The 27,938-nt window shown below is 40.9% G+C and overlaps 1 protein-coding gene across 2 annotated transcripts in view; it reads right to left on the bottom strand.

Moving 5' to 3' along the window:
• The window catches only part of znf335 (zinc finger protein 335), a 78,596-nt gene that overhangs the window by 37,078 nt on the left and 13,580 nt on the right, over positions 1-27,938 (bottom strand). For both annotated transcript variants that reach the window (XM_060836286.1, XM_060836287.1), the window contains 9 exons: positions 24,471-24,623; positions 21,884-22,148; positions 20,840-21,020; positions 17,811-17,923; positions 15,653-15,671; positions 9,946-10,062; positions 9,351-9,427; positions 5,426-5,586; positions 3,918-4,147 (listed from right to left, as the gene is read on the bottom strand). In XM_060836286.1, coding sequence (XP_060692269.1) covers positions 3,918-4,147; positions 5,426-5,586; positions 9,351-9,427; positions 9,946-10,062; positions 15,653-15,671; positions 17,811-17,923; positions 20,840-21,020; positions 21,884-22,148; positions 24,471-24,623 — 1,316 coding nt within the window. The remainder of the gene's footprint in view (positions 1-3,917; positions 4,148-5,425; positions 5,587-9,350; positions 9,428-9,945; positions 10,063-15,652; positions 15,672-17,810; positions 17,924-20,839; positions 21,021-21,883; positions 22,149-24,470; positions 24,624-27,938) is intronic.

The raw sequence follows: 27,938 nt of genomic DNA, 5'->3' as shown, positions 1-27,938 counted from the left end.
AAAACATTCTACTTGGCCACCAATTTTGTTGTTCTGCAAACTTATTAGCCATGCCTCCTATATTCACATCCACATCATTCATATAAATGAGAACCCAGAACAGATCTTTGTAGAATACCGCTGGTGACAAGCCTCCAGACTGAAAAGCAACCCTCCACCATCGTCACTGCCTTTAAGCCAATTATGTATCCAATTGGCAAACTTACTATGAATCCCATGTGACCCAACTTTATGAATTAGTCTACTATCCCAAATCTCAAAGGCTTTACTAAAGTCCAAGTAAACAACGTCTACTACTCTGCTCTAATCTTTTTGGTAACTTCCTCAAAAAAACTCAATCAAGTTTGAGAGAAGTGATTTTCTTTGTGCAAAACCATGCTATCCCTCATCAATTATTGCCTCTCCAAACATCAGTCAATGCCATCTTATATAATCACCTCCAATAAATTACTGAGTAAAAAGTGAGGTCTGCAGATGCTGAAGATCACAGCTGAAAATGTGTTGCTGGTTAAAGCACAGCAGGTCAGGCAGCATCCAAGGAACAGGAAATTCGACATTTCAGGCCAGAGCCCTTCATCAGGAATGAGAAGAGGGTGCCAGGCAGGCTAAGATAAAAGGTAGGGAGGAGGGACTTGGGGGAGGGGCGATGGAGATGTGATAGGTGGAAGGAGGTCAAGCATCCAGTCCCTGTACACCTCCATCCCCCATCACGAAGGACTCAAAGCCCTCCGCTTCTTCCTGTCCCGCCGCACCAACCAGTACCCTTCCACTGACACCCTCCTTTGACTGACTGAACTGGACCTCACCCTGAATAACTTCTCTTTCCAATCCTCCCACTTCCTCCAAACTAAAGGAGTTGCCATGGGCACCCGCATGGGCCCCAGCTATGCCTGTCTCTTTGTAGGTTATGTGGAACAGTCCATCTTCCGCAACTACACTGGCGCCACCCTCCACCTTTTCCTCCGCTACATCGATGGCTGTATCGGCGCTGCCTCGTGCTCCCACGAGGAGATCGAACAGTTCATCAACTTTACCAACACCTTCCATCCCGACCTCAAATTCACCTGGACTGTCTCAGACTCCTCCCTCCCCTTCCTAGACATTTCCATTTCTATCTCGGGCGACCGACTCAACACAGACATCTACTATAAACCGACCGACTCCCACAGCTACCTGGACTACACCTCCTCCCACCCTGCCCCCTGTAAAAACTCCATCCCATATTCCCAATTCCTTCGTCTCCGCCGCATCTGCTCCCAGGAGGACCAGTTCCAATACCATACAGCCCAGATGGCCTCCTTCTGCAAGGACCGCAGACTCCCCCCAGACGTGATCGACGATGCCCTCCACCGCATCTCCTCCACTTCTCCGCCCTTGAGCCACGCCCCTCCAACCGCCACCAAGACAGAACCCCACTGGTTCTCACCTACCACCCCACCAACCTCCGTATACAGTGTATCATCCGCCGTCATTTCCGCCAACTCCAAACGGACCCCACCACCAGGGATATATTTCCCTCCCCTCCCCTATCAGCGTTCTGCAAAGACCACTCCCTTCGTGACTCCCTCGGCAGGTCCACACACACACCCCCCCCCCCCCCCCCCCCCAACCTCCACTCCCGGCACCTTCCCCTGCAACCGCTGGCAATGGAAAACTTGCGCCCACACCTCCTCCCTTACCTCTCTCCAAGGCCCCAAGGGATCCTTCCATATCCACCACAAATTCACCTGCACCTCCACACACACCATCTATTGCATCCGCTGCACGTGATGTGGCCTCCTCTATATTGGGGAGACAGGCCGCCTACTTGCGGAACGCTTCAGGGAACACCTCTGGGACGCCCGGACCAACCAACCCAACTACCCCGTGGCTCAACACTTCAACTCCCCCTCCCACTCCACCGAAGACATGCAGGTCCTTGCACTCCTCCATCGCCAGAACATAACAACACGACGGTTGGAGGAAGAGCGCCTCATCTTCCGCCTGGGAACCCTCCAACCACAAGGGATGAACTCAGATTTCTCCAATTTCCTCATTTCCCCTCCCCCCACCTTGTCTCAGTTGATTCCCTTGAACTCAGCACCACCCTCCTAACCTGCAATCTTCTTCTTGACCTCTCCGCCCCCACCCCACTCCGGTCTATCACCCTCACCTTGACCTCCTTCCACCTATCACATCTCCATCGCCCCTCCCCCAAGTCCCTCCTCCCTACCTTTTATCTTATCCTGCCTGGCACCCTCTCCTCATTCCTGATGAAGGGCTCTGGCCCGAAACGTCGAATTTTCTGTTCCTTGGATGCTGTCTGACCTGCTGTGCTTTAACCAGCAACCCATTTTCAGCTCCAATAAATTACCCACAACTTAGGTCAGACTCACAGGTCTATAGTTCCTTGGTTTTTCATTACAGCCTTTCTCAAAGAAGGGTACAACATGAGGCAGCCTCCAATCATCAGACACCTCACCCGTAGTCATAGATGACGCAAGGGTTTCTGCAAGGCGTCTTGCAATTTCTTCCCTTATACATGGGTGGATTGTAGATTGTCAGATGTCTGTAACGCTTTTGACTATAAAGTATAAATGGAGAACTGGAAATGAGATGTGTGACCTCCAGGACAATTTTTTTTTACAATTGAGTAATGGAGGAATATCTTATTGAACAAAATTCTAACTGATATAAACTAAACTCAAACTATGCACAACATTTTGTTAAAGTCTAACTGGCACCGCTAACACAAAGTATTACAGTAAGTAGGAAGTTTAAATTTGATTACTTCAGAGACTAGTGAACATATAGTAAAAAGAAGCAAATATTGCCACTAAATTCAAGATGGAAGTGTACACATCTTTGCAATATTATTCCCTAAAGAAAGGGGCACTCTTTTGTAAACTGCATTCACAGAAACACTGATGGAGATATTTTATCTACTTTGTTGCCTATGGGGTTGGGGAGGGTGAACATAACCAAACAAATATTAAGGATTTCAGAGGTGCCCATTATGAAGGAAGAGTTATTGCAACCATGTTGAAACATAAGTTTGAGATGGGAGGGGAGGATATAATTTCTTTCATCTTTATTATATGGTAAAGATTATTTTTCAGCAAAGTGAATCTACTCAAGTTTTTAAGTAGATGGGGACTTCTGGAAAAATTTGCATGGGTCATATAGTTTTGAACTAGGAGACTAGAAGTAATGTTACACTTGTATTATAGAACATAACAGCTCAGTACAGGCCCTTCGGCCCTCGATGTTACGCCATTCTGTCATACTAATCTGAAGCCCATCCCACCTACACTATTCCATGTACGTCCTTATGCCTGTCCAATGATGACTTAAATGCACTTAAACTTGGCGAATCTACTACCAATGCAGGCAAAGCATTCCATACCCTTACTACTTTGAGTAAAGAAACTACCTCTGACATCTGTCTTATACCTATCTCCCCTCACTTTAAAAGTTGCGTCCCCTCGTGTTTGCTGCTCCCACCCTATCTAACCTCCTGATTATTTTGTATGTCTCTATTAAGTCACCTCTCGACCACCTCCTCTCTAATGAGGACAGCCTCAAGGCCCTCAGCCTTTCCTCGTAAAACATTCCTTCCATCCCAGGCAACATCCTAGTAAATCTCCTCTGCACCCTTTCCAAAGCTTCCACATCCTTCTTATAATGCGGTGACCAGAACTGTGCACAATACTCCAAGTGTGGCTGTACCAGAACTTTGTGCAGCTGCAGAATAACCTCCTGGTTCCGGAACTCAATCCCTCTATTAATAAAGGCCAAAACGCTGTCTGCCTTCTTAACAAACCTTTCAATCTGGGTTCAGGGTTAAAGCAGAGAAAATATAGGCAAAGAAGAGAAGCACAAATCTAGAAAATTCCACAAAGACATTATTAGAAACAATCCCAAACCAATGCACTCACAATGGTATCTCTCACGCTTTCCTGTGTAGACTGCATCTGCTCATGCTGTTGTTTTAACTCTTCGATCTGCTGCAGAGTGAAGAATGGCCGGCGTCTGCGTGGTGGCTCTTCGGGATGGATCTTTGCCCAGTCTTCATAATACTCCTGATGGCGGCACTGAACATGCAGTCGCAAGTTCTTCTTGTGTTTGGTATTGAAATGGCAGAGGTCACAGGAGAACGGCTTCTCACCTATGAGATCATGTAATTAATACTTGTAATTCTTTCCCAAAGACAAAATTATTCACGCTGTTAAACCAACTCTTATTTCAAATGGTAGAAATATACTGGTCAAAATACTATTCAGGAATGTGGCTCATTGATAAGACTATAATTCCATTAATATTAAACTGCAAATCCCATTAAGCTACTACAGGGCTCAAAGGATTATTATGGCATGGTCTTTTCATCTTAGAAACTTGGGTTCAAGTGCACAATTTATAGTTTATTGTTAATCTTATACCAATCAACCATTTTGGCCAATCTGTATATAAAACAGAAAAACTTCACATCACCTTCTCTGACGCCATCTGGCCTCCATTACTGCTATACCATATCAAAATGGTCCTTCAAATTTTCAAATATTTGCTCGATAACGAGTGTTATTTTTAATCATTTGTCATTACGGTCACCAACTTTCCCATTTTCATATCAGGTAAATCTTTTACAATTAAATCATGTGGAACTACTTTTCATAACTGTTATTGTTAATTATAAAATCAGTGCCCACATAGTAATTCCCTTAATTTTCCCAAAATGGTTGATCAGCAACCAGTTAAGGTGCAACACTGTATATTTAAATTTTCATATCACAGTGTGCACTATTCAACATTGACCAGTTAAACTACTTAGCAAATACATACATCTGTCAGCTGCAATAATCTTATAGACTTAATCATTTCTAAGTGGAAAATAATTTATCAAAACACAGACTTGCCATAAAATATGAAAGTTTATTTTTTAAAACTGCAGTGGCAATTTGTCTTATTTATTGCTTATGCAAAGAATGTCTAATTTGATAAATTGTCCAAAGCAAAAACACACAAAGCAGTTGGGGACTGTATTATAATATTAACACATTTCAGATATCACTAAATAGAATATTGTTCAGACAGGTAGCTCTTGCCTGTGTGATTTAAATAAAATACTAGCAACATCTTATCAGGTAAGCACACTCTGTCTCACACACAGCATTTAGACCATGCAGTTCCCTTCAAACCACACTACAGTTTATATTTCCCAATATTTTGCAATGGAAGATGTTATATTTTATTCTGCCAAAGCCTTCGAGGATGATGGAATAAAATGTACACAACTCCAGTAGAGCTGTGTACTACCCCTGCATGATTAAAAAAAGTGCATTTTATGCGACCTATGGCAATGAAACATTTAAAGCTCTTCAATGGAATTCTGTGATTGAAGGTGACAAATATCTAAAAGCCAACCGACGAACCATCCTTCACACCTCACCTGTATGTTTAATGGCAACATGAGAAACCAGGAAATCTTCTTTGATGGTGGAATATTTGCAAAAATCACATTTAAATGGTTTATCTGTAGTATGCGATAGCTGGTGGTTAAGAAGGAGCTTCTTGTTTTCACAGACATAGTCACAGAATTCACATTTAAATCTAGAAAGCAAAATAAAAAGTTAAATACAGGACAGCACAGATCATGGTCTCATCAGACTACTAGTACTGAGCTGAACATTTTAAAAAATGTACGTTCAAGGCATTGCTAGCTGGGTCAACATTTATTACCCATCCCTGATTGCCTGGAGAAGGCAGTGGTGAGCTGCCTTATTAAATTGCAGTATTTGAAGTGTAAGGATACCCACAATGCTGTCCTGGAAAAAACTCCAGGACTCGGACCCAGTGATATCGAAGGAAAGGCAATATAGTTCCAAGGCAGGATGGGGAGTAGCTTGGAGAGAAATGCAGGTGTTGGTATTCCCATGCATCTGCTGCCCTTGCCATTCTAGGCAGTAGGAGGTCTGAGCTGGCCATTTTGGCCAGTTAATGCACTTAATTAGGATGGAATACAGTACTGTCAATATGCTCAGATGGTGAAGACAATGCAGTTGGAATACCAAATGCCAATCAAGTGGGCTACTTTGTCCTGGATAATATCAAGATTCTTAAGTGTTGTATGAGCTGCATCCTTTCTGATAGCTGAAACAAAAAAACTTCTGAAAGACAAACTCACTGATGAATAGATTTCTATCATTCAGACTTGACATGTTGGAGTCATTATTCAGGTGCCTGTGAAGGATAGTGCAAATGTTTATGTGGTTGACAAGGAGGGAGACCTCCAGCCCTAGTCTGGAGTGCAAGAAGACATCCATTTACTGATCAGGTAGCCAGAAAAATGGTAAATGGAATTCAGATTAGAGAAGTACAAGATAATGGATTTGAGAAGCTCAAACTAGGCTAGAAAACAGACAATAAATGGTACAAACAGAGGGACATTGTTGTTGGCAAATCCAGAAAAATTAGTTCAATGTAAAAGGTACTTCAGGCAGCATGTAGGTTACTGTGCTTAAATTAGCTGAGGCACTGAACACTAGAATAATGACATTATTCAAGAACTACCTAAAGTACTAGTAACCTACAGCTGGAGTAGCTTGTACAGATTTGGTCAGCATAATTAAAGGAAGGATATGATCACTAGGAGGAGGAGATTTAGGAAGGCATTTCCATGAATTGAGAATCTCAGTTACAAAAATCAAAAATGAAATGGCTAGGAAAGACCTATTTCCCATGGAGAAAGGTGTAAAATCAAGGGATACAGATCTAAAATAAATGATTGATGGATTATAGCAAAGTAGAGTGTTTTTTAAATCTGGAAGTTGTAAGAGTCTACAGCTCACTACCTGAAAAGAGGTGGCAGAGGTAGAAACTATCATTGTATTTAAAATGTATTTGAACATATACTTTGAAGTATTGTTACCTACAGGGCTATGGACCAAGAGCTGACAGTAAGAATAGGTGAAATAGTTCATTTTAAAATTGGAAAGGATACAATGTACTAAAGAGCCTCCTTCTGTGCCATAAACTTCTATTTTTTCAATGTGCAGTTTCTCACTCTCATAAATTTAATCCTTTTGCAAAGTAACAATTGTTAACATTATTTGGTACTTAAATTAAACATTGCAATGCTTTCCAGCAAATGAATTTAAACAAAAGTCTCAGACAATGGTGTCAAGCAATGAGATCAACTTCAATCTATAAGGAACCAACAGGGGGAGACAACTCAGATTTTAGCAGGTGAGTTCAGAGCAAAGCTGTCTCCAATTCAGCAGTAAATTGGCAAAGCGACTCAGTTCATTGATAATCGTGAAGCGAGGCCCCTTACAATCATGGCTAATCAAGGGTTGCATCCTCGTTGTTCTAGTTTTCTGCTTCCCTGCTGGAGGGTCTAGAGGATGTCTTGTGGTTGGAGTGAGATACAATATTAGGACAGATGATAAAAGCATTAATCCACATCTTTCCCAGCTTTTCACTCAGGTCTAGTTGCCATCTCTACTATTTCTGCACCAGTTCAGGAAGCGAAAAAGGGAAGATGGAGCTGGTGGATCCACAAGAGAAGCATCTTTTCCACCATTTCTTGCAGATCACAAACAAGTCTGCCCACCACTCCCTCCGGCTCTTCAAGCAAGCTTTGAACCTCCTTCTTCCCGCCACATCACTTTCCCTGGAACCTCATTATCTGCTCTTTCCACATTCCATGGTTATTTCCACCTACTGGGACAATTTGCAAGGTTACTCAGGTGTGACTTCCAACAGCAGGTAAGACAGGCTAAATAGCCTCCTTCTGTATATGTAACATTTTTCTGATTCATTCCATGGCATCCTTTCCTTCTCATTGGCCAGGCAGCCAACTTGACCAGATAGTCAGAAAACATACTTAAATAAAAATATGATCCTGTTGTTATGTTTTGCAGGATCTCCAGACCCAGACCCTGCTAGGTTCTACAGCTGGTTCCCACTTCACAACATCTCTTGCTCAACAAGAAAGGAATGAGCAAGGAAGGATAAGATGTCAATCCAGTCAGTTCAGCAATCCAAAGAGTTTTAAAGCAAAGAGTTACATTTGCTTAGGTAACCATTTTGTAAACAGTAGACCACAGTGAATTCCAATAAATGAAGTACATATTTCAATGAGCAAGAACAATGATACAGAAGCATGGGGAACAAAATTTAAGAAGTGCAGTCACTCCATCTACTGGCAGAAATATTAGCTTACACTGGCATTATTACCTTAGCAGAAGATGTTCAAAATTTCCTTCATTCTCATTTCTTCTGCCACGTCTTGTTTCCTGTTTATCTTTTTAATTCACTCAAACCTTTCTTTACAATTCTGACTTTAATGTTTAGCACCTAATGCTTCTTACATTCGCACTCACCCTCTCATGCTTCTAGACTTTAGAGGCAAAGTCAAAGTGCGCTCTAAAGCTTCAATAGCTCCCTACATGCTATATACTGCGGTAATAATCCCTAATGCTCTTCTCTACTTTTGCTATTCCCCCTTTGCTCATTTAGTTTGCTTTTGCTTATTTATTTTTGGCTGTCTTTTGCTCACACAGCACTTTCCCCTCTATTTCTTGAAGTTGAGAGGAAACCGCAAGAAGTGGCTGTTCGGGACAGCAGGAGGAATTGACCAAAGTTAAGACCACCCACTGCGTAGGGAAGGAGCAGGCTAGGGCCACTGATCGAGATCAGAGAACATGCTCCAATAGCTTTACTACCTATGTCTAGATGGAGAAAACAAAAAGCAATGTAGTGTTCCCACCCCTAACCCAATGAACATGGAAATCTCATTTTTGGATATTGGGCAAGTCCTGGATGATTCTTTGCTGTACTACACACCAGTGGCTTAGCATCACGTGAAAACTCTCAACTTAGACAAGCAAATTTCACTGGGAACTACATAAAATATAGTAGGTTACAACATTACATCTCAACAGCTCAAGCCATGTCAGACTCTGCTCCTGAATTGAAGCCATTTCCTCAAATGTACCATAAAGTACCTTTTAAATGCAACTATAGAAGTTGAACTCAGATTTCTCCAGTTTCCTCATTTCCCCTCCCCCCACCTTGTCTCAGTCCCAACCCTCGAACCCAGCACCATCTTCCTAACCTGCAATCTTCTTCCTGACCTCCCCACCCCCACCCCTGCCTATCACCCTCACCTTGACCTCCTTCCACCTATCGCATTTCCAACGCCCCTCCCCAAGTCCCTCCTCCCTACCTTTTATCTTAGCCTGCTTGAAACACTTTCCTCATTCCGGAAGAAGGGCTCATGCCCGAAATGTCGATTCTCTTGCTCCTTGAATGCTGCCTGACCTGCTGCACTTTTCCAGCAACACATTTTCAACTACAGAAGTCAGACCTACCTGCTGTTTCCGAGAGCCTGAATGTGGGTTAGTAGATGCATTTTGAATGTGTACCTCTTCTTAAAAGATTTCCCACACTGAAAAAAAAACAAATTAAATTATGAGAACTGGTGGCAGAAAATATGTTTGCACATCCTTGGTACTGGTGGGTAGGGAGTGCAGAACAAGGATGTACTTTTCTCAAATCAACCTGAACACAAGTGATGTTAGATAGCTGTACTTTCTGTATCCACAGTGGACAGATAATTAAAACTAGATTGATTGGTTTTTTTAGACAAAAATATTCAGGGTTAGAGACCAGACCAGAAAACAAAATGCAGATCAATCACAATCTCACAGAATGATGGAACAGGGCCAATAGGTTGAATGGCTTACTTCTATCCCGATAATAAAATGCAAAGCTTTAATGAAAAGTCAACTACCAATCAAGTTACCATGTCAAAGAAATGAAATATCAGAACTGCCTTTTGTCCATTGGATGGTATAGCGACTCTTTGTATTGTACTTGGGAGAAAGTTGAGAATAAAGTTTTATCTTTTAATATGTTAAAAATCTGCATGTACAGTGATCCACAAGAGTAAGAAAATGTCCTAACCTTATCACACATGTGAGGCTTTTCAGCACTGTGTGTCTTTAAGTGCTGTGTGAGCCTTTTCTGCATGGGATAGACTCGATAGCACACAGGACAGGGATAGGAGTTCACTTTGGGCACCTGTGGGGCAATAATCAAGACAAGCATTCAAGTTAATAAAATCAGAAAGAAAGAAAGTTTGTTAACAATTGATTTTACCATCTTCATCATAAAACAATTAAGAAGTCTGCAACTCATCGTAAAAGTACTGGAAGAATGTATTGGATCATTCTGTACCTGTAAATTATTAAAAAGATTAGTTTTTTTTAAAAAGGCATGATCTGTGGTATACAAAGACCAAATCTTTTCTCTTTAGAAACGCTAATGGACCCACTGCTTACTGCCAACAATGTTTGGATTTTGTTAATTCCTTAAAAGGCAGACAAAACTGCTTTTGGTAACTCAAACAGATGTACAGGTACAACATGGGTGGTTGATTAGTTATTCTACAGGAGATCACATTGTAGTCTCCAGATTTGATCTGCAAACAGCAGGAACAACAACTCTTTTTGAAATAAAAACAGGAAGTGTGAAATAAACAGCTGTGTTGTATGGATGAGAAAGGCATTCATCCATTTTAGTTTAGCTGCCCGAAGAGATTTAATAGCCTCCAACCTACCAACCCTACTGCAGCTTCCAATTAAAAACAGTGTTCACAGGGTTTTCACTTTACTCAGTAACCCATTCCACGTTACAATCATTGTGTAAAAAACTGGATTTGTTTATTATCAGTTTGACTGTTTTCCTCTTAGCCAATGCAAGAACTATCTTCTGTTATTGTGTGCTATCTTGTGTATATCTGTGCAATCATCCCCTCAGAGACTTACTGCTATTATTTTAATCAACCATATCAGACAGGTTTTGACACACCCCTGGGACAGGTGGAACTTGAACCCAAACCTTCTAGCTCAAAAAAGGTGGGACACTACCCTTGCACCACACAATCCTTATCATATTTAAATTCTAACAGCTGCCATAGTGGCATCTGATCTTATGTCCTCAGGATATTAGTCTGGGCCTCTAAAGATCTAGCCCAATGACATTACCACTATGCCACCATCACCCTAGCTTAGTTAAAAGGAGGATGAAAGAATGAATACAGTAGACTTTCAGCCAGTGTATTGGCAGCACAATCTTGAAACAGTCACTTCAATTGCTTTCAACTCTATAGAATGGTTTGAGCCTCAAATCTTAACCTTTAATAGGAAAAGGTCCATCATCCAATGAAAGTGTTCTTATCTTTCCAATAAGGTTATAAATTAGAATGGTCAAAAATATTTCACTTAGCCATCCCAATATAACATTTGCCCATGCAAACAGAATCACAACAACTGACTGGGAATTATCTTGCCATATTACTGACTAAAAGAGGGTTACAGCCAATAAATTGAGGGCTTGTTCTTTCACACAGTGAATACATAAACAGTTACAGAATTAGAGGCATTTTCACCTTGGTACTTTGCAAATTTCCATAACAAGATAAGGGTTTGAGTTTATTTGGGACAAAATCCTTTATTGAAAATTAGATATGCCGAGTTCTGGGAATTTGTATATTTCTTCCATTTGCAGCCAATACCTGGACATTCTAATACCAAACAAACTGCACCGTGTAATTGATCTCTATTTCCAAATCCAGTTATTAGGATTACAGTGTTTGCTTGTACAGAATCAAGAGGTTGTGTCGTGTACTCGCATTCACTTGAAGAGATCAAGATTGTCTAAACATAGCCCAACTGGATTGGATCCACTGCCAAAGCTAAAAGGACTAAAGTTATAAACCCTCAATGACATCCAACCCATCCTTTTTTTATTCTTGGATTTCCTACACTAAATACCCACAGTCAGTAAGTGGATAACAAACATTCCAGCCTTTACTCATGTCTGCGAATCAGCTAGCAGTATGCACAAGTGCAACCCAGGAGACAAATTTAGCGATAGCTCTAAATTGAGAGCATAACAAATCGTGACACGTGCCATGGACCAGACCCGACTTCCTCAAAATATTTTAAGAAGGTAGCAAAGACCATAACTTTTTCTTATTTTAAAGTTAGATGTGAAGTGCCATGTTCCAGATGTGATGACACTGGTCAAACTACTCAATATTAAGCAAAACACTAACATTAAAATATAGACAAAAGGAAGGGGAATTTAGAGTAACCTAACTATTGGAAAACTTAACAGAGTAATAGATATAGTGTGAATTACTAACTAACTGTTCCAATATAGTAATGTCCCATAAACAGCCAGTGGCGAAAAAGCCAAATTCAGACACACATTCTTACATGTAGTTCTCCAATCCAGAAGGAAAAAAAAAATCAAGAGAAGGCTCAGAAAAAAACAGCAGCTAGGAATCATTCACAAATTTCCATTTCTTTTGAGACCCCAATGGCTACTGAATAAAGAAACCAAAAGCCAGAAATCTGGATCTGAGAGAACTGGCCACACACACTCAAGCTGCTTCGATTGTTCCAACTTTAAAAAAAAAGCCCAAGACCTCACAAGTTGTTTACTTAAGTCACCTTCAGTAGCCAGTTTGTCATCTCTGCCTTACAACTTCCTTCAAAAAGCAACCAGGACAAAATAATCTTTGAAAGTGACCGCATCACCACACAAGGACAATGGAAGACTTCAAAATGTTGAGTGGAATGGGCAGAAAATAGAACTTGAAGGGAAATGTGACAATACATTTTGGAAGGATAGCACAGTAAAGTACATTTTAGATCGTAAAAGTCTAATTCACAGGTTAAAGTGAGTAATAGGTCAGAAGGAAGAATGTTGAATGCAAGTTTTGAATCTGGAAAGTTGGAATATAAAAGAGTAGCATTAGATCACTGTTGGAAGCCTCATTTTAGGAAGAATATAGAACAATACAGATTTATTTGGTTGTTGAAGGGCTTTGTGGGGGGGGGGGGGGGGGGGGGGCAGTTACACTGGTGCAAAAGACTAGAGTTATCTTGCCTCCGACTCCAGCTGTAATTGAGACATCTGAGGGGAGATGCAAAGGCATTTAAAGCTTGTAATAACATGAATTCACTGACTGGCAACGTGCGAATAAGAACACAACTTTGAGATGTTCACAAGAAAGCAAGGTAATTAAATATTTAAAGAATGTAGAACTTTCCCCCGAAGTATACTTAAAGAAAAACTTAAAATAGTATAGAAAACAAGATCAGATAAAAAGGTGATGCAGTTGGAGGGAAAAGCCAATATAGACTTATGGTTCAAATGGCCTGCTTCTACACTGCAGCACTTCACTTTTCTGCTGGAGGGGTGAGGAGAACTGGTTTCCTCATGCATTCTTTCAGAAGGATCTCTTAGTGGTAAAATCAAGGTTATGGTCCAACAGGTTTATTTGAAATCACAAGCTTTCGAGCATTGCTCCTTCATCAGGTGCTCCAAATCCCTGAAGGAAGAGCAGTGCTCTGAAAGCTTGTGATTTCAAATAAACCTGTTGGACTATAACCTGGCGTTGTGTGACTTCTGACTTCCTAAAAACTTGACAGACCTAGTAATCAATGTTGAGAGGATTTGGATATCCTTGTACAGGAGATGTGAAGTTAACTTACAGGCAATAATTAGAAAGGCAAATGGTAAGTTCGCCTTTATTACAAAAGAAAATGGAAAATAAGGATAAAGGAAGTTACACAGATAAGATATGGAGCTTTGATGAGACCAGACCTACAAACAGACTTGGCGAGTTAACATGGAGAAAGATATGCCATACTTTGAAAGGAATGCGAAATAGACTAGGTTGATTTCTGAGATTCAGAATGGTGCCTATATGCTATTGAGTTTAGAATAAAGGAGGACTCTCATATCAAAACACAGAACACTTTACAGGCTTGACATTTAACTACCGAAAGGTCTTTTACCTAACTGAGGAGTCTAGAACTCGGGACTACATCAGCCTTTTTGAATAAGGCTAGAGACAAAAAAGAAAACTATAGATGCTGGAACTCAAAGTAGACAGGCAGGAGGCTGGAAGAACACAACAAGCCAGGCAGCACCAGGAGGTAGAGAAGTCAACATTTCGTATGTAATGCTGGCATTTGGGCATCATGAATGGGCATGATGAGAAAAATGGCTTCCATGTACGCTAAATCATTCTATGATAATCTACAATTACCCAGGTATCAGGGCAATTGTTTTGCTTTTGGAAGGGACCCCACAACTCAAAAATGTAGGAAGTCAAAAGTTAGTAACTTTTTAATATGCAATAACCATTAAAAAATTAAAATCCCTTTTTTTAAAAACATCTAGCTTTGAGCTGTCCTATTTAAGTATGAACAAGTCAAGGAAATCAGTTGCATGTCACAATTTGCTTATCACAGTGGTTAAAAGAAATCTGAAACATCAACTATAATATTTAAAATTGTAAACTTATGATGAACAGAACTTGGGCCAGAATTTATGATTGACAACCGCATTTTGCCAAACCTTGGTATCAGTCATAATAAAACGTTTCTTCTTTATCTTCCTTAGCTTATGGAAGTATGCTGGAAATATTACAACTACTCCCATATTAGATTTTAAAAAGCAGAGATATTGGAGTGCAAGCCTGTACAATATTTTTAAATCATCATCTGAAACTGCTTCGTGTGAACAACACCTACACATTAGGTAAAACTGCATGGTTTCACCCTAGTGTAATACAGTGCATTCCCTAAAGTTACATGTTTTTAGGACAAAAATAAATTGCTGTTTGATTATTCATTTTTGCAGTGTTTAAGTGGGCATTTGTAGTGGTTTGATCATCTTTGTGAACTACTGCAATCTGTGTGGCATTCTTTATAATGATTTATACAGCTGGTTAGACCACACCAGGGTACAGTTAAGAGTTAACCATTTTGGTGTAGGTATAGGTCCGGAGACAGATTAGACTGGGTAAGGAAATAGCAATTTTATTTCTTTCAATGGAATGTCAACTGAAGGCTTCAGAATTCAAATTCTTAATTTTCCATTTCAGGATCTTAACATTCAGTCTCCCTCCGGGCCTTTGGATTACTAGTCAGGCAATCGACCTATATTACTCCTATACAAATCAACAATCTAAAATTTCACATTCTCATTACATTTTCTTGGGGATTTCCTTCTAAATTTTGAGCAAGACCAGCCAATTGTTAAGTGACTTGTTCATTAAAGTGGGACAGGAGTTTGTCAGAGAAGTCATGGTAAGCCACGAGAAACCACTTTATTCAGAGGATATGAGTAGTTAAAACAAACAGTATTGAAACATTTCAAAGACAACTAGATAAATATAAATGAGGTAAAAGAATAGATATGCTGACAGGGTCAAAGAGTGAGAGGAGACTTGTGTGCAGCATAAACACTGGCATGAATTCTTTAGGGCTGAAAGAATGTACAGCAGAGTTACAGGCCAACGTTTTGAGATGTGAACCCAAGATCCATTTTGTTTAAGCTATTTAAGTCTCAATAGCCACATTTATAATTCAATGCATTGCTAACAAAGCAAACATCAAAACTAAAGCCACAACCAAATACTCTGCTTCACCCAGTCGGATTTGATAAGTGGTAACACTGTAGTAACTGGTAATAATAAGAAAGGCAAAAACTCCAAAGTAATAAATTCATTCACTTGTTTCTTTTTAAGCACCTAATTAGTGAACTTAATGTTCTATGAAAGTCTGGTCAATATTTCATGAAGACTCACCAGATCCGCTTTCTTCTTCCTGGAAAAAAGAAGAATGGTCACACAAATAAAATATTCTAAAAGGGCAAGTTTAAACACATTTTTACATTCAAAATGTTCTAATAGATTCAAAATGCTTGATACTGAGCATACCAGTAGACGAAATTGAATAGATGACACAAATTTGTCTCCTCTACACAACATTTTGTACAGTTGATATTTGATCATTACTGCACTCAAATACAAGCCGTCCATAATCTTAAAAGTAGCCAGTGGCAGCTGTTTAAAGGTAAGCTTATTGAAAAGCCTATTCTGAATTTTATTAGAATAGTGTGCAACACTGTTTTCCCTCATGTTTCTCTGACCATCAAGACTGTAGGTGAGGAGCAAAAAAAAAACCCAAAAGCTTATCCATCAAGGGAATAGTTCCTTAAACGAACTTCAAGTGAAAGTCAATCATCTCAAATTCCCAGACCCACTTATGGCACCAGCTGCTTCATCAATGATTTTCTATTCACCAGGAGAAATGACTGCATAATGTGCAGCACTATTCAGAACTCTTCAGATACTGGAGTAGTTCATGTTCATCTGTAATAAGATGTAAACAATATACAGGCTTGGACTGAGAAGTGGCACATGATATTCATGCCCAGACAAGGGCAAGAGAGAATCTACCCATCACCCCATGACATTCAATGGTATTATCATTGCTGAATCCCCACTATCAAATCCTGGGGGTTAACTGACCAGAAACTAAACTGAAGTACCATGCAAATACCATGGCTACAAGGGCAGGTGTGTGACTAGAAATCCTGTCTCCCCAGAACCTGCCCATCATATACAAGGCACAATTCAAGATTATATTGGAAGACTCCACTTCCCTGGAAAAGCACAGTTCTAACAATATTTAAGCAGCTTGATCCCACCCAGAACAAAAAAAACTTGCTTGACTGGCACCCAATCCACTACCTTCAAACTTCACTCCCTTCATCGCTTACATAGTGGTGGCAGCATGCATTGTCTACAAGATGCATTGCAATAACTCACCAAGATTACTTCGTGATTGTGTGACTTCTACCATCAAGAAGGACAAGAGCAACAAATGAATGGGAAAACGTCGACCTGCAAGTTTCCCTCCAAGCCACACATACCTGGCTGTAACAATATCACTTTTTAAACTATCACAAGGTCAAAATCCTGGAATTTCCTCTCTAATAGCACGGTGCGTGTAAATCTAAGGGTTACAAGTTCAAAGCGGCATTGCAACATCACCTTCTCCAGGGTATTAGGGATTGGGGTATAGATACTGGCCCACACAGTGATGTCCACATCCTGTCAACGAATTAAAATCAGGCAAGGGACGAGTAAAGCCACCAAACACACAGTCTTACCCTAGGAATTAACATGCTGTGGCAAGAACTGCCAGCCACATCAGAAGCCTACAATGCCTCAACTCAGCAGTCTTGGAAGAGTTCTGGTTGTTGCAGGAATGATTGACACATCAACCACCCTTGTTTGGTGTCTTGGACTGGTGTGTGTGTGGGGCGGGGGGGGGTAACAGGGAGAGAAAAGAAAGGAACTGGTTCCAAATGGGCATCCCTTTGTGTAAAATTCAGTTCCTTGACCACCTACAGGTCACTCTAATTGAGGGATTAATTGGTGGAAATACAGGAGATCGATCAAGGATTAACACTGGAGGTGGAAAAGCAAGAGGTTTGGATATGATTCCTATCCTGTCCAAGTCTCTTCCCATTTCAGTCAGCAGAAAATTCTGCTTAGAAAGAAAGACCAGTTAATAAAAAAAAGAGATAGAAACAATAAAACCTACAGTGGTTTGTTTCACTTCCAAATCCTTTCCAGCATCACTCTTTTGCATATCATTTATTATATTACAATGATTTTTTTCACTGATGATTTGTATTAATTAGTTTTAGTCAGTGTTATTTATGACCTGCAACTAATTTCAACTTCTTTTCCATACCAAACTGAACTCTATTCAAACTGAGTTGATGAACAGTCAGAATTAAAATAATTTAATTTGTATTTCATGGTAACACCTTTAAATATTTACTCATTCTTTTGCTGAAATTTAAAGTTTGAAGATTACAATAGGAAAACAAATTCTCAAAACACACTGCTACCGGATCGAGGTGAGGCACAGATTTCTGGTTTTGCTTACCTCTCCTTAGTGTGAATAGAGGAGTGCCTGAGGACATCTTTCTTGTACACACTTGTATAATCACATTCCTCACATTTGTATGGTTTTGTTCCCACATGATTAAACATGTGCTCCTGTTTGACAAGGAGTGAGGTCATTATAATTAATGAATGCACCAGAAAAATAAATTGCATCTTATACTCCCTCCCAATTGACTTACTAACATGCCTGATAAAGGGCTTTTGCCCAAAATGTTGATTCTCCTGCTCCTCTAATGCTGCCTGACCAACTCTGCTTTTCCAGCAACACACTCTTGACTCTAATCTCCAGCATTTGCAGTCCTCACCTTCGTCTCATTATGATGCAGTCCAGCTGTGAATTCATGTTTATTAATGGTGTCCTTTATCCCAAAAAAAATACTCAGGATAAAAATGTATGTTGATCTTTCAAGCTAAAGATACCGATTATCCGTTGTCTGGGGTGTGCAACCACATTTCAGTGGGTATGTAGTTGAGTGCCAAGGCTGAGCTGCACCCAGGTCTACGACAAACATGAAGTTGGATACTGCAGATGATGGCATCATGGATGTGTTGCTGGAAAAGGATTTGTTCTCCTTGCATTTACTACTAGCTTGGAGATGCATTTACTTTTGAAGGAAGCTGCATCCTTTAGTATTTTGTTGCACCAGGTAAAGTGATCCTGGGCAAAATGCCTCCCAGGATTCAGGGTGGATATCAATGTGTCTAAGCAAAGCCTTTTGAGTATTCTGACATCCATGACAGCACATCCTAGACTTGAATTTTCCACTGAAGAATTACTTTGATAAGCAACTGTCAGCCATTTTGGCTACCAGACTAGTTCAACTCAGTTCCAACTGTCATCACAGTGTGGATGCTGGGAATATTAGTCTTTCATCCTGTCAGCTCACTTGGGCTTATGCCCAAAACATCGATTCTCCTGCTCCTCGGATGCTGCCTGACTTGTGCTTTTTCCAACACCATACTTTTCAAATCAGACCTTCAGAAGCCAAGATAAAGTCCTCAGTTGCAGCAAGCAACTCTTGAGTCTTGGTTAAGGGCCGATTTCCTCTATATAAAGGCAGACTTGATTTCTGTGCTACAAATGGCTGTCAGAAATTACGTGGTAAGGTGGCCCCATCAGTCAAGGGCTATCAAGGACAGTCAAGGGACTTGGCCATGGTCAGTCATCCACAGGAGGTCATCACTGACAGAGGATAAGTCAGACTGCAATCTGGGAGTGAATCAAGGTCCAGCCTACAGGACATTTGCAATCAATCAGCCAGGCAACTGCAAGGAAAGTGGTCAGGAGTCTGGTCAGCACCAGTCAATCAAGTTGGTCTATATGCTGGTGGGGAGGGTTAGTAGGAGGCTCGGGTGGATATACTGGTGTGGTGGGAGGTGGGGGTGGTAGAGGGAATGGAGTGAAGCCAGAAGAACAGTTTGAGTTGTGAAAAGGTTGGTACTGGGGGTGGGGAGGTGGTAGTGGATGTATAAGGTGGGGTTTGGGGTGTAAAGCAGTACAGAATGACAGGGCATGGAAGGTGATGGGCAGGGGATTATTTGCAGTGAAGACCACCTTGGCCTTGGGAGAAGAGGAATGTACAGGGCTACAGTAGGCATTCAGGTGGCAAGGAGCGAAGTATGAGGCAGAATTCTATATGGTGGGACAAAATAGCTGAAAGTTGTTGTCCAGTTGGATCAAATTAAAAGTGTAATGTAGACCAAAAAATGTCAACTTAAAATGCATGCAATCTACAGATATTAAACCAAAATAAATCTGAGACCATAGGAAGAATGTATGAACTATGTCAGTTAATCATGTCACATCAGGGGCAACATTAGAAGGTATGCAAATATTTTCCGCAATGTTTACTGACCAAATGTTGTCCAATACCTCTTCAAGGTAGAACTGAAGAGATAATGCAATAATAGAACAGCTAGCAAATGACATATTTTGGTGGTCACATTTTAATATTTTGTTTGACAGTCTTAATGACTCAGATGGGAGAAAGCTAGGACTGCAGATCCTGGAGAGTCAGAGTTGAAAAGTATGGCACTTGAAAAGCACAGCAGGTCAGGCAACATCTGAGGAGGACAGTGGACATTTTGGGCAGAAGCCCTTCATCAGCAGTTACAGGGAGAGGGCGCTGAAAGATTAAAAAAAAAGGTGGGGGGGGGGTTACTGGGAAGGTGATAGGTGAATGCAGGTAGGAGGTGATTGTGGGATGGTGGAGCAGATAGTAGGGATGGACAGGTGGGATAGGTCAGGAAAGCGGTGCTGAGTTGGAGGGTTAGATCTGGGATGAAGTTGAGACGGGGAGGTAGAGATTTGGAAACTCGGTGAAGCCGACATTGATGCCATGTGGTTGAAGGGTCCCAAGGTTGAAGAAGGCATTCTTCCTCCAGTCGTCAGGTTGCTTGGATTTGGCAGTGGAGGTGGCCCAGGGCAACTGGAGGAAGAATGCCTCATCTTCCACCTTGGATCCTTCGAGCACAAGACATCAATGTCGACTTCACTAGTTTTCAGATCTCCCCTCCTCCCACCTAATCCCAGATTCAACCCTCCAACTTGGCACCGCGTTCTTGAACTGCCCACGTATATGCTCCATTCCCCACCGCCCCCCCCCCCCCCCCCCCCCCCCCCAACCTATCGCTTTGCAGCTACCTTCTCCCTAGCCCTAGACCCACACCCTTATTTCTTTCTCAAGCCCCAACCTCCCATGCAACCACATTCCTGAAGAAGGGCTTATGCCCAAAACGTCAACTCTCCTGCTCCTCGGATACTACCTGACCGGCTGTGCTTTTCCAGTGCCACACTTTTCAACTTAAAGACTTGGCTGCCAAATGGATAGAAGAGGAAAAACAAGTCACAGAAAAACATTCAGAAATAAAGCACCAAAGGATTTAAATGGAAAAACTCTGGGGAGAAAGGGAGATACAGAAGCACCAAATTTTGGTTCTCAAGTTCTGACTTTCTGTTTTAAACCTTAACAGAAGTTGCGATGTTTAAGTTAAAGGGGTATCACTGACCTTCAGAGATGACCATCGCTTGCAGCGATAGCTGCACTGCATGCACTTGAAGCGTTCTGGATCATTCCCCTCATGCGAATCAATATGAAATCTTAAGTCTTCTTGTGTCAGGAAACGGGAGCCACAGATCCGACAGTGATGAGGCCTCATTAGGGGCTTACTGGATCTATAATAATTGTACCTTTGGATGCACATACCAACTGAGTCAGATTTAAAGAATTTTCTAAAATTTAGATCATAAGCATAAGTGTTCATTTAGTATCAATCGGGAAAAATAAAGTAAGAAAACTTTACAAAATGTTGAATTTTCTATTTTTCAACGTGATCATAGAAGTTAGAATATTGAAATGAGAACTGGAAACAATATATTGAAAGAAACGGTGGTTGAGAGAAGGGAAGCAAACAATGGAATTCTGTCACTCAAAAATACCAGCCTTTGTCAACAATATCATCAGATGGCAGCAGTGTTGAGGAATCTTTTGATAGTGGTCAGAACAGAGTAGCTTCACCCACACTAGTTTCTAAAAGTTTGCTTACGTTGAATGTCAACAAGGGGTAGCTGCCATAAAACATCATAAAGGAGTCGCTAGATGGAAGAAATCTCCAGTTGTGGCTTTTTCAAAGTTCTTCTCTAGTCAGAAGAAAAGGAAATTGGACAATTGCTTGGTAGCACTTCCTTCCCCCAAACGAAAGACATGTCATGCATCTAAGGTGTAACAAGGTGTGACACCAAATTATTACAAGTTTCCGATTTCAACTTCTTTGATTTAACAGTTTTCAGAACATGGGGAGTTGGGCAGGGACTATTGTCATTGAACTCAGACATGCCAGATACAGTACTTGCAGAAATGTGACAATCACTTATCTAGTATTACTGAGCTGCATTCATGTTAGTAGCATGACAGATACTGAAATAGAAGTGCAGGTACTGATATCAAACAGCATCAACAAATTCCACTTCTATGAGTAAGATGCTGTTCAGCAGGCGTATTTTTAAAAAACTTTAAATACTAAGGCAACAATTCGAGCCATCAACTAGTTTACCTGCGCCCCAAATAGCCTCGGTACTTCCTCCTGCCAAACCTCTTGGGTGGGCGACCACGTCGTCTCGAATGCTTGTAAGGTAGCTCATTGGTGTTTGATGATGGGTCTTTGTTCTCAGAATCAGACTGACTGATCCCTGACTCAGCTACCATCTCACTGCCTGCTGATACATCCCCATTCTCTTGTGCAGTTGAACTAGCTGCTTCAGAACTCTGGAGGTCCATCGTGTTCGACTGGGAGGTGACGAGTGCTTCAACCTCTGCTCCTGTTTTGTAATAAGACAATGGGTGGAGACATTAACGATCAAGGCTTAAACAGAAAACAATTAAAATGGTGGATTTTAGGGAGAAAAGCTCGAAATTCTCAGCATCTATATAAAAAAAAGAGGGAAAACCAAAATTAATGTTTCAGATCTACAGCCAAAGTTATAGACCTTGACATGTTAACACTTGCACTCTATCCTCGAATACTTCCAGTGCTTTATTTTTATTTTACCACCTCATTTCTAGCAGCAGTATTTTGATTTTGGTCATTTTGACGAGGGCCTTTAGAATTGGGAAGAGATTCGACAAAAAGGGAAGGTTTAGGAAAAATTGGCATGGTGCAGGGTACAATAGCTGAAGGCTGTGTCACTGACAAAGCAGCTAAGGAAAGGAAATTGAAGCATGGACCAGAGTTGGAAAGTCTGGGACATAACACCAGAGGAGTTTACACAAGGCTGATTAAAAGGACAAACATTTTATCATCATTGTACTTCCAGCCATTGGAGGTTTGTAAAACACAACCATGGGTGGAATAGGCAAGTATAATTGGGCTTATGCCCGAAACATCGAATTTCCTATTCCTTGGATGCTGCCTAACCTGCTGTGCTTTAACCAGCAACACATTTTCAAGTATAATTTACCACAGCATTAAATGCTGGCAACAGTCTTGGATGAGCAAGAGTTTGTATAAGGAATTCATAAGTCTACATAAAGTGCAGTGAATGGATATGCGAGCCAAGGCTCAATAGTAGCACCTCAGTCAGAGGCAAGATGATGGATTCAAACCTCACTTCAAACACTTGAGCTGACACTCCTCGTTTCAGTTCAATCAATCAAGTATCATATAAATTTAGCTGTGGAGAATACTGTAGGCAGACTTGTTATACTATGCAATATAGACCTCATTATTCAGTGATCAGGCATTTTGATTCTTCCCTCTTACAGATGTACCAGATCCTGTGCAAAGAGATAGCGCACATATGCTAATGTGACCTGTCTAATACTTAGCATTGAATCAACATGACTATAACAGTGCAACTGGTCAGGAATATTTCACTGGTTGTGAAGCACTTGGAATGTCATAGAGGTATTATTATAAATGCATATTCAATCTGGCTTTACTAAAGCCAAGCAAAGCTGTAAATGTAGGTTTCAAAGGCAAAAATAAAATCTACTGTAATGGGATCAAATATAGATAGCCTCTGTTACGGATTAGGTGCAGAGCTCGAATCAAAGTAAGAGTCAAACAGAACATTAAGACTGTGCACTACTGAGTTACCAATGAGAACCTACAATGTTGAATGGTAGAAGGTATGGAGTATGAGATGAAGATGTGAAGCCTTTAATAGGAGAAGCTGATCAGGATGGCTCTGCTCTTGCTGCTGCAAGTTGGTTAAATGCCTGGATTCTGCATGATTTGCAACTGCAGCATCCTATTTTAGCCTTACTTTCCTCTCCAAAGAAACTGAACATGTTTGCTCTTCCCAAATTCAGGTTAGTCTTTTCCAACTTCATGTTTGAACCCTCCAACAGGTTTCCAATCCTGAAAGCTTCAATTTGGGCCATTTCAGTGATCTAATAATTACCCTATAATCTTCGAGATGTTAACAACAGTGAACTGACACCCTTCACCTTTTACCGGTCACCAGCCTTTGACATAGTGGTCCATCACCACCAACTTCACTGCACCGTTGTCCAGTTAATTGAGATTCTGTTCATCTCATTCATACTTATTCAGTCCACTTTGAAAGAATTTTTCCTTCCCATTTCTAAAATCTATGCCATCTTTGAGATCTATCTTTAGCTACATGGTTATTTCTCATTTATGTACTGCCCTTTAAAAATCACACCAAAGTTCCAATTGTTTGCTGAAGATACAAAATTCTATTCCTTCACCACTTCTCTCAACATCACAATTGTTTATGCTGACAATCAGTAATGAAACCCCGAAAAATAATTTGAGCAACATATCGGACTCTGAGTTGAACATCCAGCAATATAGACTCTCTAGTCTGTAACAGTCAGTCAGTCACTTACCCTTGCTACTTCCTCAATCTGTTTGCTTCCATGTTTCCAAGTTTTCACGATCCACCTTATACCCTGCATTAATTTGAACTTATTCAAGTTCTGCCATTTGTATCTTCATATCATATATGCACATCACCCCAATCTTCTGTTGCCCTTACTTGGTCTGGCTTACACAACTCCAGATGCACAACAATGTGGCTGACTCTTAACTGTCCTCTGAACAACTGGAGATGAGCAATGAATGCTGGACTAGTGAGTGATGCCAATAATTTTTTTTAAAAAAAGTAAAAATTTACCATCAATCCCAGACATTGCCTCTGTCCGCAAAACTTTGCGAGGTCTCCCAGGACGCCTCCGAGGCCGGTCACTGGTCGAAGTTGTGACGTTGCGATTGTAATTTGGTTGCCTTCCACGTGTCTCATCTTCTGCTGGGTTATAATCACTATCAGCTAAAAGGAACACACAAACATACCAATTAGGAGTAGCAGCAGGTCACCCAGCCTTTTGGACTTGTTCAACAAGGTTATGGCTGACCAGATTACTTAAAATTCCAGCACATCCCTGATGATTTTTCATCCACTTGCTCATTAAGAATCCACTTACCATTGCCTTTCAAATTATTCAATAATTCTGCATCTATCACCTCTTAAGGAAGAAGAGATTTCCAAGTACCCATTATACTCAGTTTCTCATCTGACTTAAGTGGGTAATCTCCCATTTTCAATGAGTGACCTTAGCTCCAGATTCTCCCACAACAGGTAACACACTTTATATATACTCCCTGTCCACTCTGCACGCAATTCACGGGAGATCCTGAATATTACAAACAAGTTATCTTTTACTTTTCTAAACTCCAGCAGATACAAGACGAGCACATACAACCTTTCCTCATTAGACAAACCAACCCATTCCCAGTATTAGTCCAATAAATGTTCTCTGAAGGGATTTTATATTCTTCCTTAAATAAAGACAACTATTAGACACTGTACTGTATGCATGATCTCACCAACAGCCTGTATAACTCGAGCATAACCTTACCTTTGCATTAAATTTCCCTTCAATAATAACATTTCAGTAACTTCCCCACTAACTTTGTGTGGATGCGTACCAGATTTTTGAGATTCATGCTCTAGGACACTCATGCCCCTGCATTACTGAGCTCTGCAATTTCTTATCATTTAACGAATAGCTTTATGGGTGTTCCTGACAAAATTGAAAATTTCATAGTTTTCACGTCATATTCCATTTGCCAGATTTTTGCCAACTCGCTGAACCTTCCCATATTCTTTGCAGCTTCCTTATGTGTTCTTCATGATTGAATTTCTTACCTATCTTTGTGTCATCAGCAAATTTTAACAACCATACATTTGGTCACTTCATTCATGTAATTTGTATAGTCTCCATCATTAAGGATGAGGTTTCTCTAGAATCCATCATTAAGGATGAGGTTTCTAAATTCTTGGAAGAGACGAGAGAGATTAGAACAAGTCAACATGGATTTAGTAAGGGGAGGTCGTGCCTGACAAACCTGTTGGAATTCTTTGAAGAGGTGACAAGTAGGTTAGACCAGGGACACCCAGTGGATGTGGTCTATCTAGACTTCCAAAACCCTTTGATAAGGTGCCACACAGGAGGCTGCTGAGCAAAGTGAGAGCCAATGGTATTCGAGGTGAGCTACTGGTATGGATTGACGATTGGCTGTCTGACAGAAGGCAGAGAGTTGGGATAAAAGGTTGTTTTTCGGAATGGCATCCGGTGACAAGCGGTGTCCCGCAGGTTCAGCGTTGGGGCTGCAGCAGTTCACGTTATATATTAATGATCTGGATGAAGGGACTGGGGGCATTCTAGCGAAGTTTGCAGATGATACAAAGTTAGGTGGACAGGCAGGTAGTACTGAGGAAGTGGGGAGGCTGTAGAAGGATCTAGACAGTTTGGGAGAGTGGTCCAGGAAATGGCTGATGGAATTCAATGTGAGCAAATGCGAGGTCTTGCACTTTGGAAAAAAAGAATACAAGCATAGATTACTTTCTAAACTGTGAGAAAATTTGTAAAACCGAAGTCCAAAGGGATCTGGGAGTGCTAGTTGAGAATTCTCTAAAGGTAAACATGCCGGTTGAGTCAGTGATTAAGAAAGCGAATGCAATGTTGTCTTTTATCTCAAGAGGGTTGGAATATAAAAGCACCGTTGTACTACTGAGACTTTATAAAGCTCTGGTTAGGCCCCATTTGGAGTACTGTGTCCAGTTTTGGTCCCCACACCTCAGGAAGGACATACTGACACTGGAGAGTGTCCAGCGGAGATTCACACGGATGATCCCTGGAATGGTAGGACTAACATACGAGGAATGGCTGAGGATCCTGGGATTGTATTCATTGGGGTTTAGAAAATTAATGGGAGATCTAATAGAAACTTACAAAATAATACATGGTTTGGAAAGGGTGGACGCCAAGAAATTGTTTCCGTTCGGCAAGGAGACTAGGACCCGTGGACACAGTCTGAGAATTAGAGGGGTAAATTCAGAACAGAAATGCGGAGACATTTCTTCAGCCAGAGAGTGGTGGGCCTGTGGAATTCATTGCTGCAGAGTGCAGTGGAGGCCGGGACGCTAAATGTCTTCCAGGCAGAGATTGATAATTCCTTGTGACATCAAGAATTTAAGGGCTACGGGGAGAATGCGGGCAAGTGGAATTGAAATGCCCATCAGCCACGATTGAATGGCGGAGTGGACTCGATGGGCCGAATGGCCTTACTTCCACTCCTATGTTTAATGGTCTGTAAAAGGTGGAGGCACTGGCACTGACCTTGATGGCATAACACTTGTTACAGCCTGCCAATCTAATGAGGCCCTTTGTTAACTCATAACATTCAATTTTCTATTTATGCCATTATGTTACAGCCTACACCATGAGCTTTCAGTGACTTTGATATGGCTCCTTATCAAGTGCCTTCTGGAAATCCCAATACAGTATATTCATTGGTTTTCTTTTACCTATGACACATTACTTCTTCAAAAGTTTAAGATACTGGTTAAGCACGATTTTCCTTTCACAAAACCATGTAGACTGTGCCTGATGGCTTTGAATGTTTCCCCCACATTCTGTACTAAATTTTTTTTTTAATAATAGTTAAGATTTTTTGTATAGAAAATATTCAGCTAACTGGTCTGTAGTTTCTGTAGCCAGAAGGCCTTAACCTCAGGCATGTGACTACATCCTGGAATCAAATCTCCAGACAACTTTTACACTCCACCACCTAGCAGTGTCTGCAGTTAGGTCTCCAGTTCAAAGTTTGAGTTGAAGCTGATCAAACATTATTTGCTCTGGATCACACTTGCATCCAGGAGATCCCACAAGCTGCAGCTGTGACACATCAACATTCGGTCATCCTTGAGGAGTTCTAATTATTTTATTCTGTCAATTGTTTATTTTCCTTTTCTACATATTTTTGTAAATTTTTAACATCAGCTCCTGTCCTATTTTGAACTTTAGCTGTTCATTAAGAATCCAATCACCAGCTAACTTCTCAGTAGATCACCAGTTAACTTCTCTGTAGCAGAGAACTAACTAATTACTAGGAGGTGAAAATTTAGAAAAAACAAATTAAACGAGCATCTCCTTCCCTTCCTCGCCTAACTCTTTTGCTTTTTGAGTGGGCCTTCAAACAGAGTGCGAAGTCACACTCAGAATCTTCTCCTTATTTGCTTGGAAACAGAACAGATAGCTCAGTCCTGGGAATAAAAAGAGTTTGAGCTGGGATTACTTAT

This window comes from Hemiscyllium ocellatum, chromosome 15, assembly GCF_020745735.1.
Source record: "Hemiscyllium ocellatum isolate sHemOce1 chromosome 15, sHemOce1.pat.X.cur, whole genome shotgun sequence".
Taxonomy (NCBI): domain Eukaryota; kingdom Metazoa; phylum Chordata; class Chondrichthyes; order Orectolobiformes; family Hemiscylliidae; genus Hemiscyllium; species Hemiscyllium ocellatum.
This window is presented reverse-complemented; position numbering and strand designations above follow the sequence as displayed.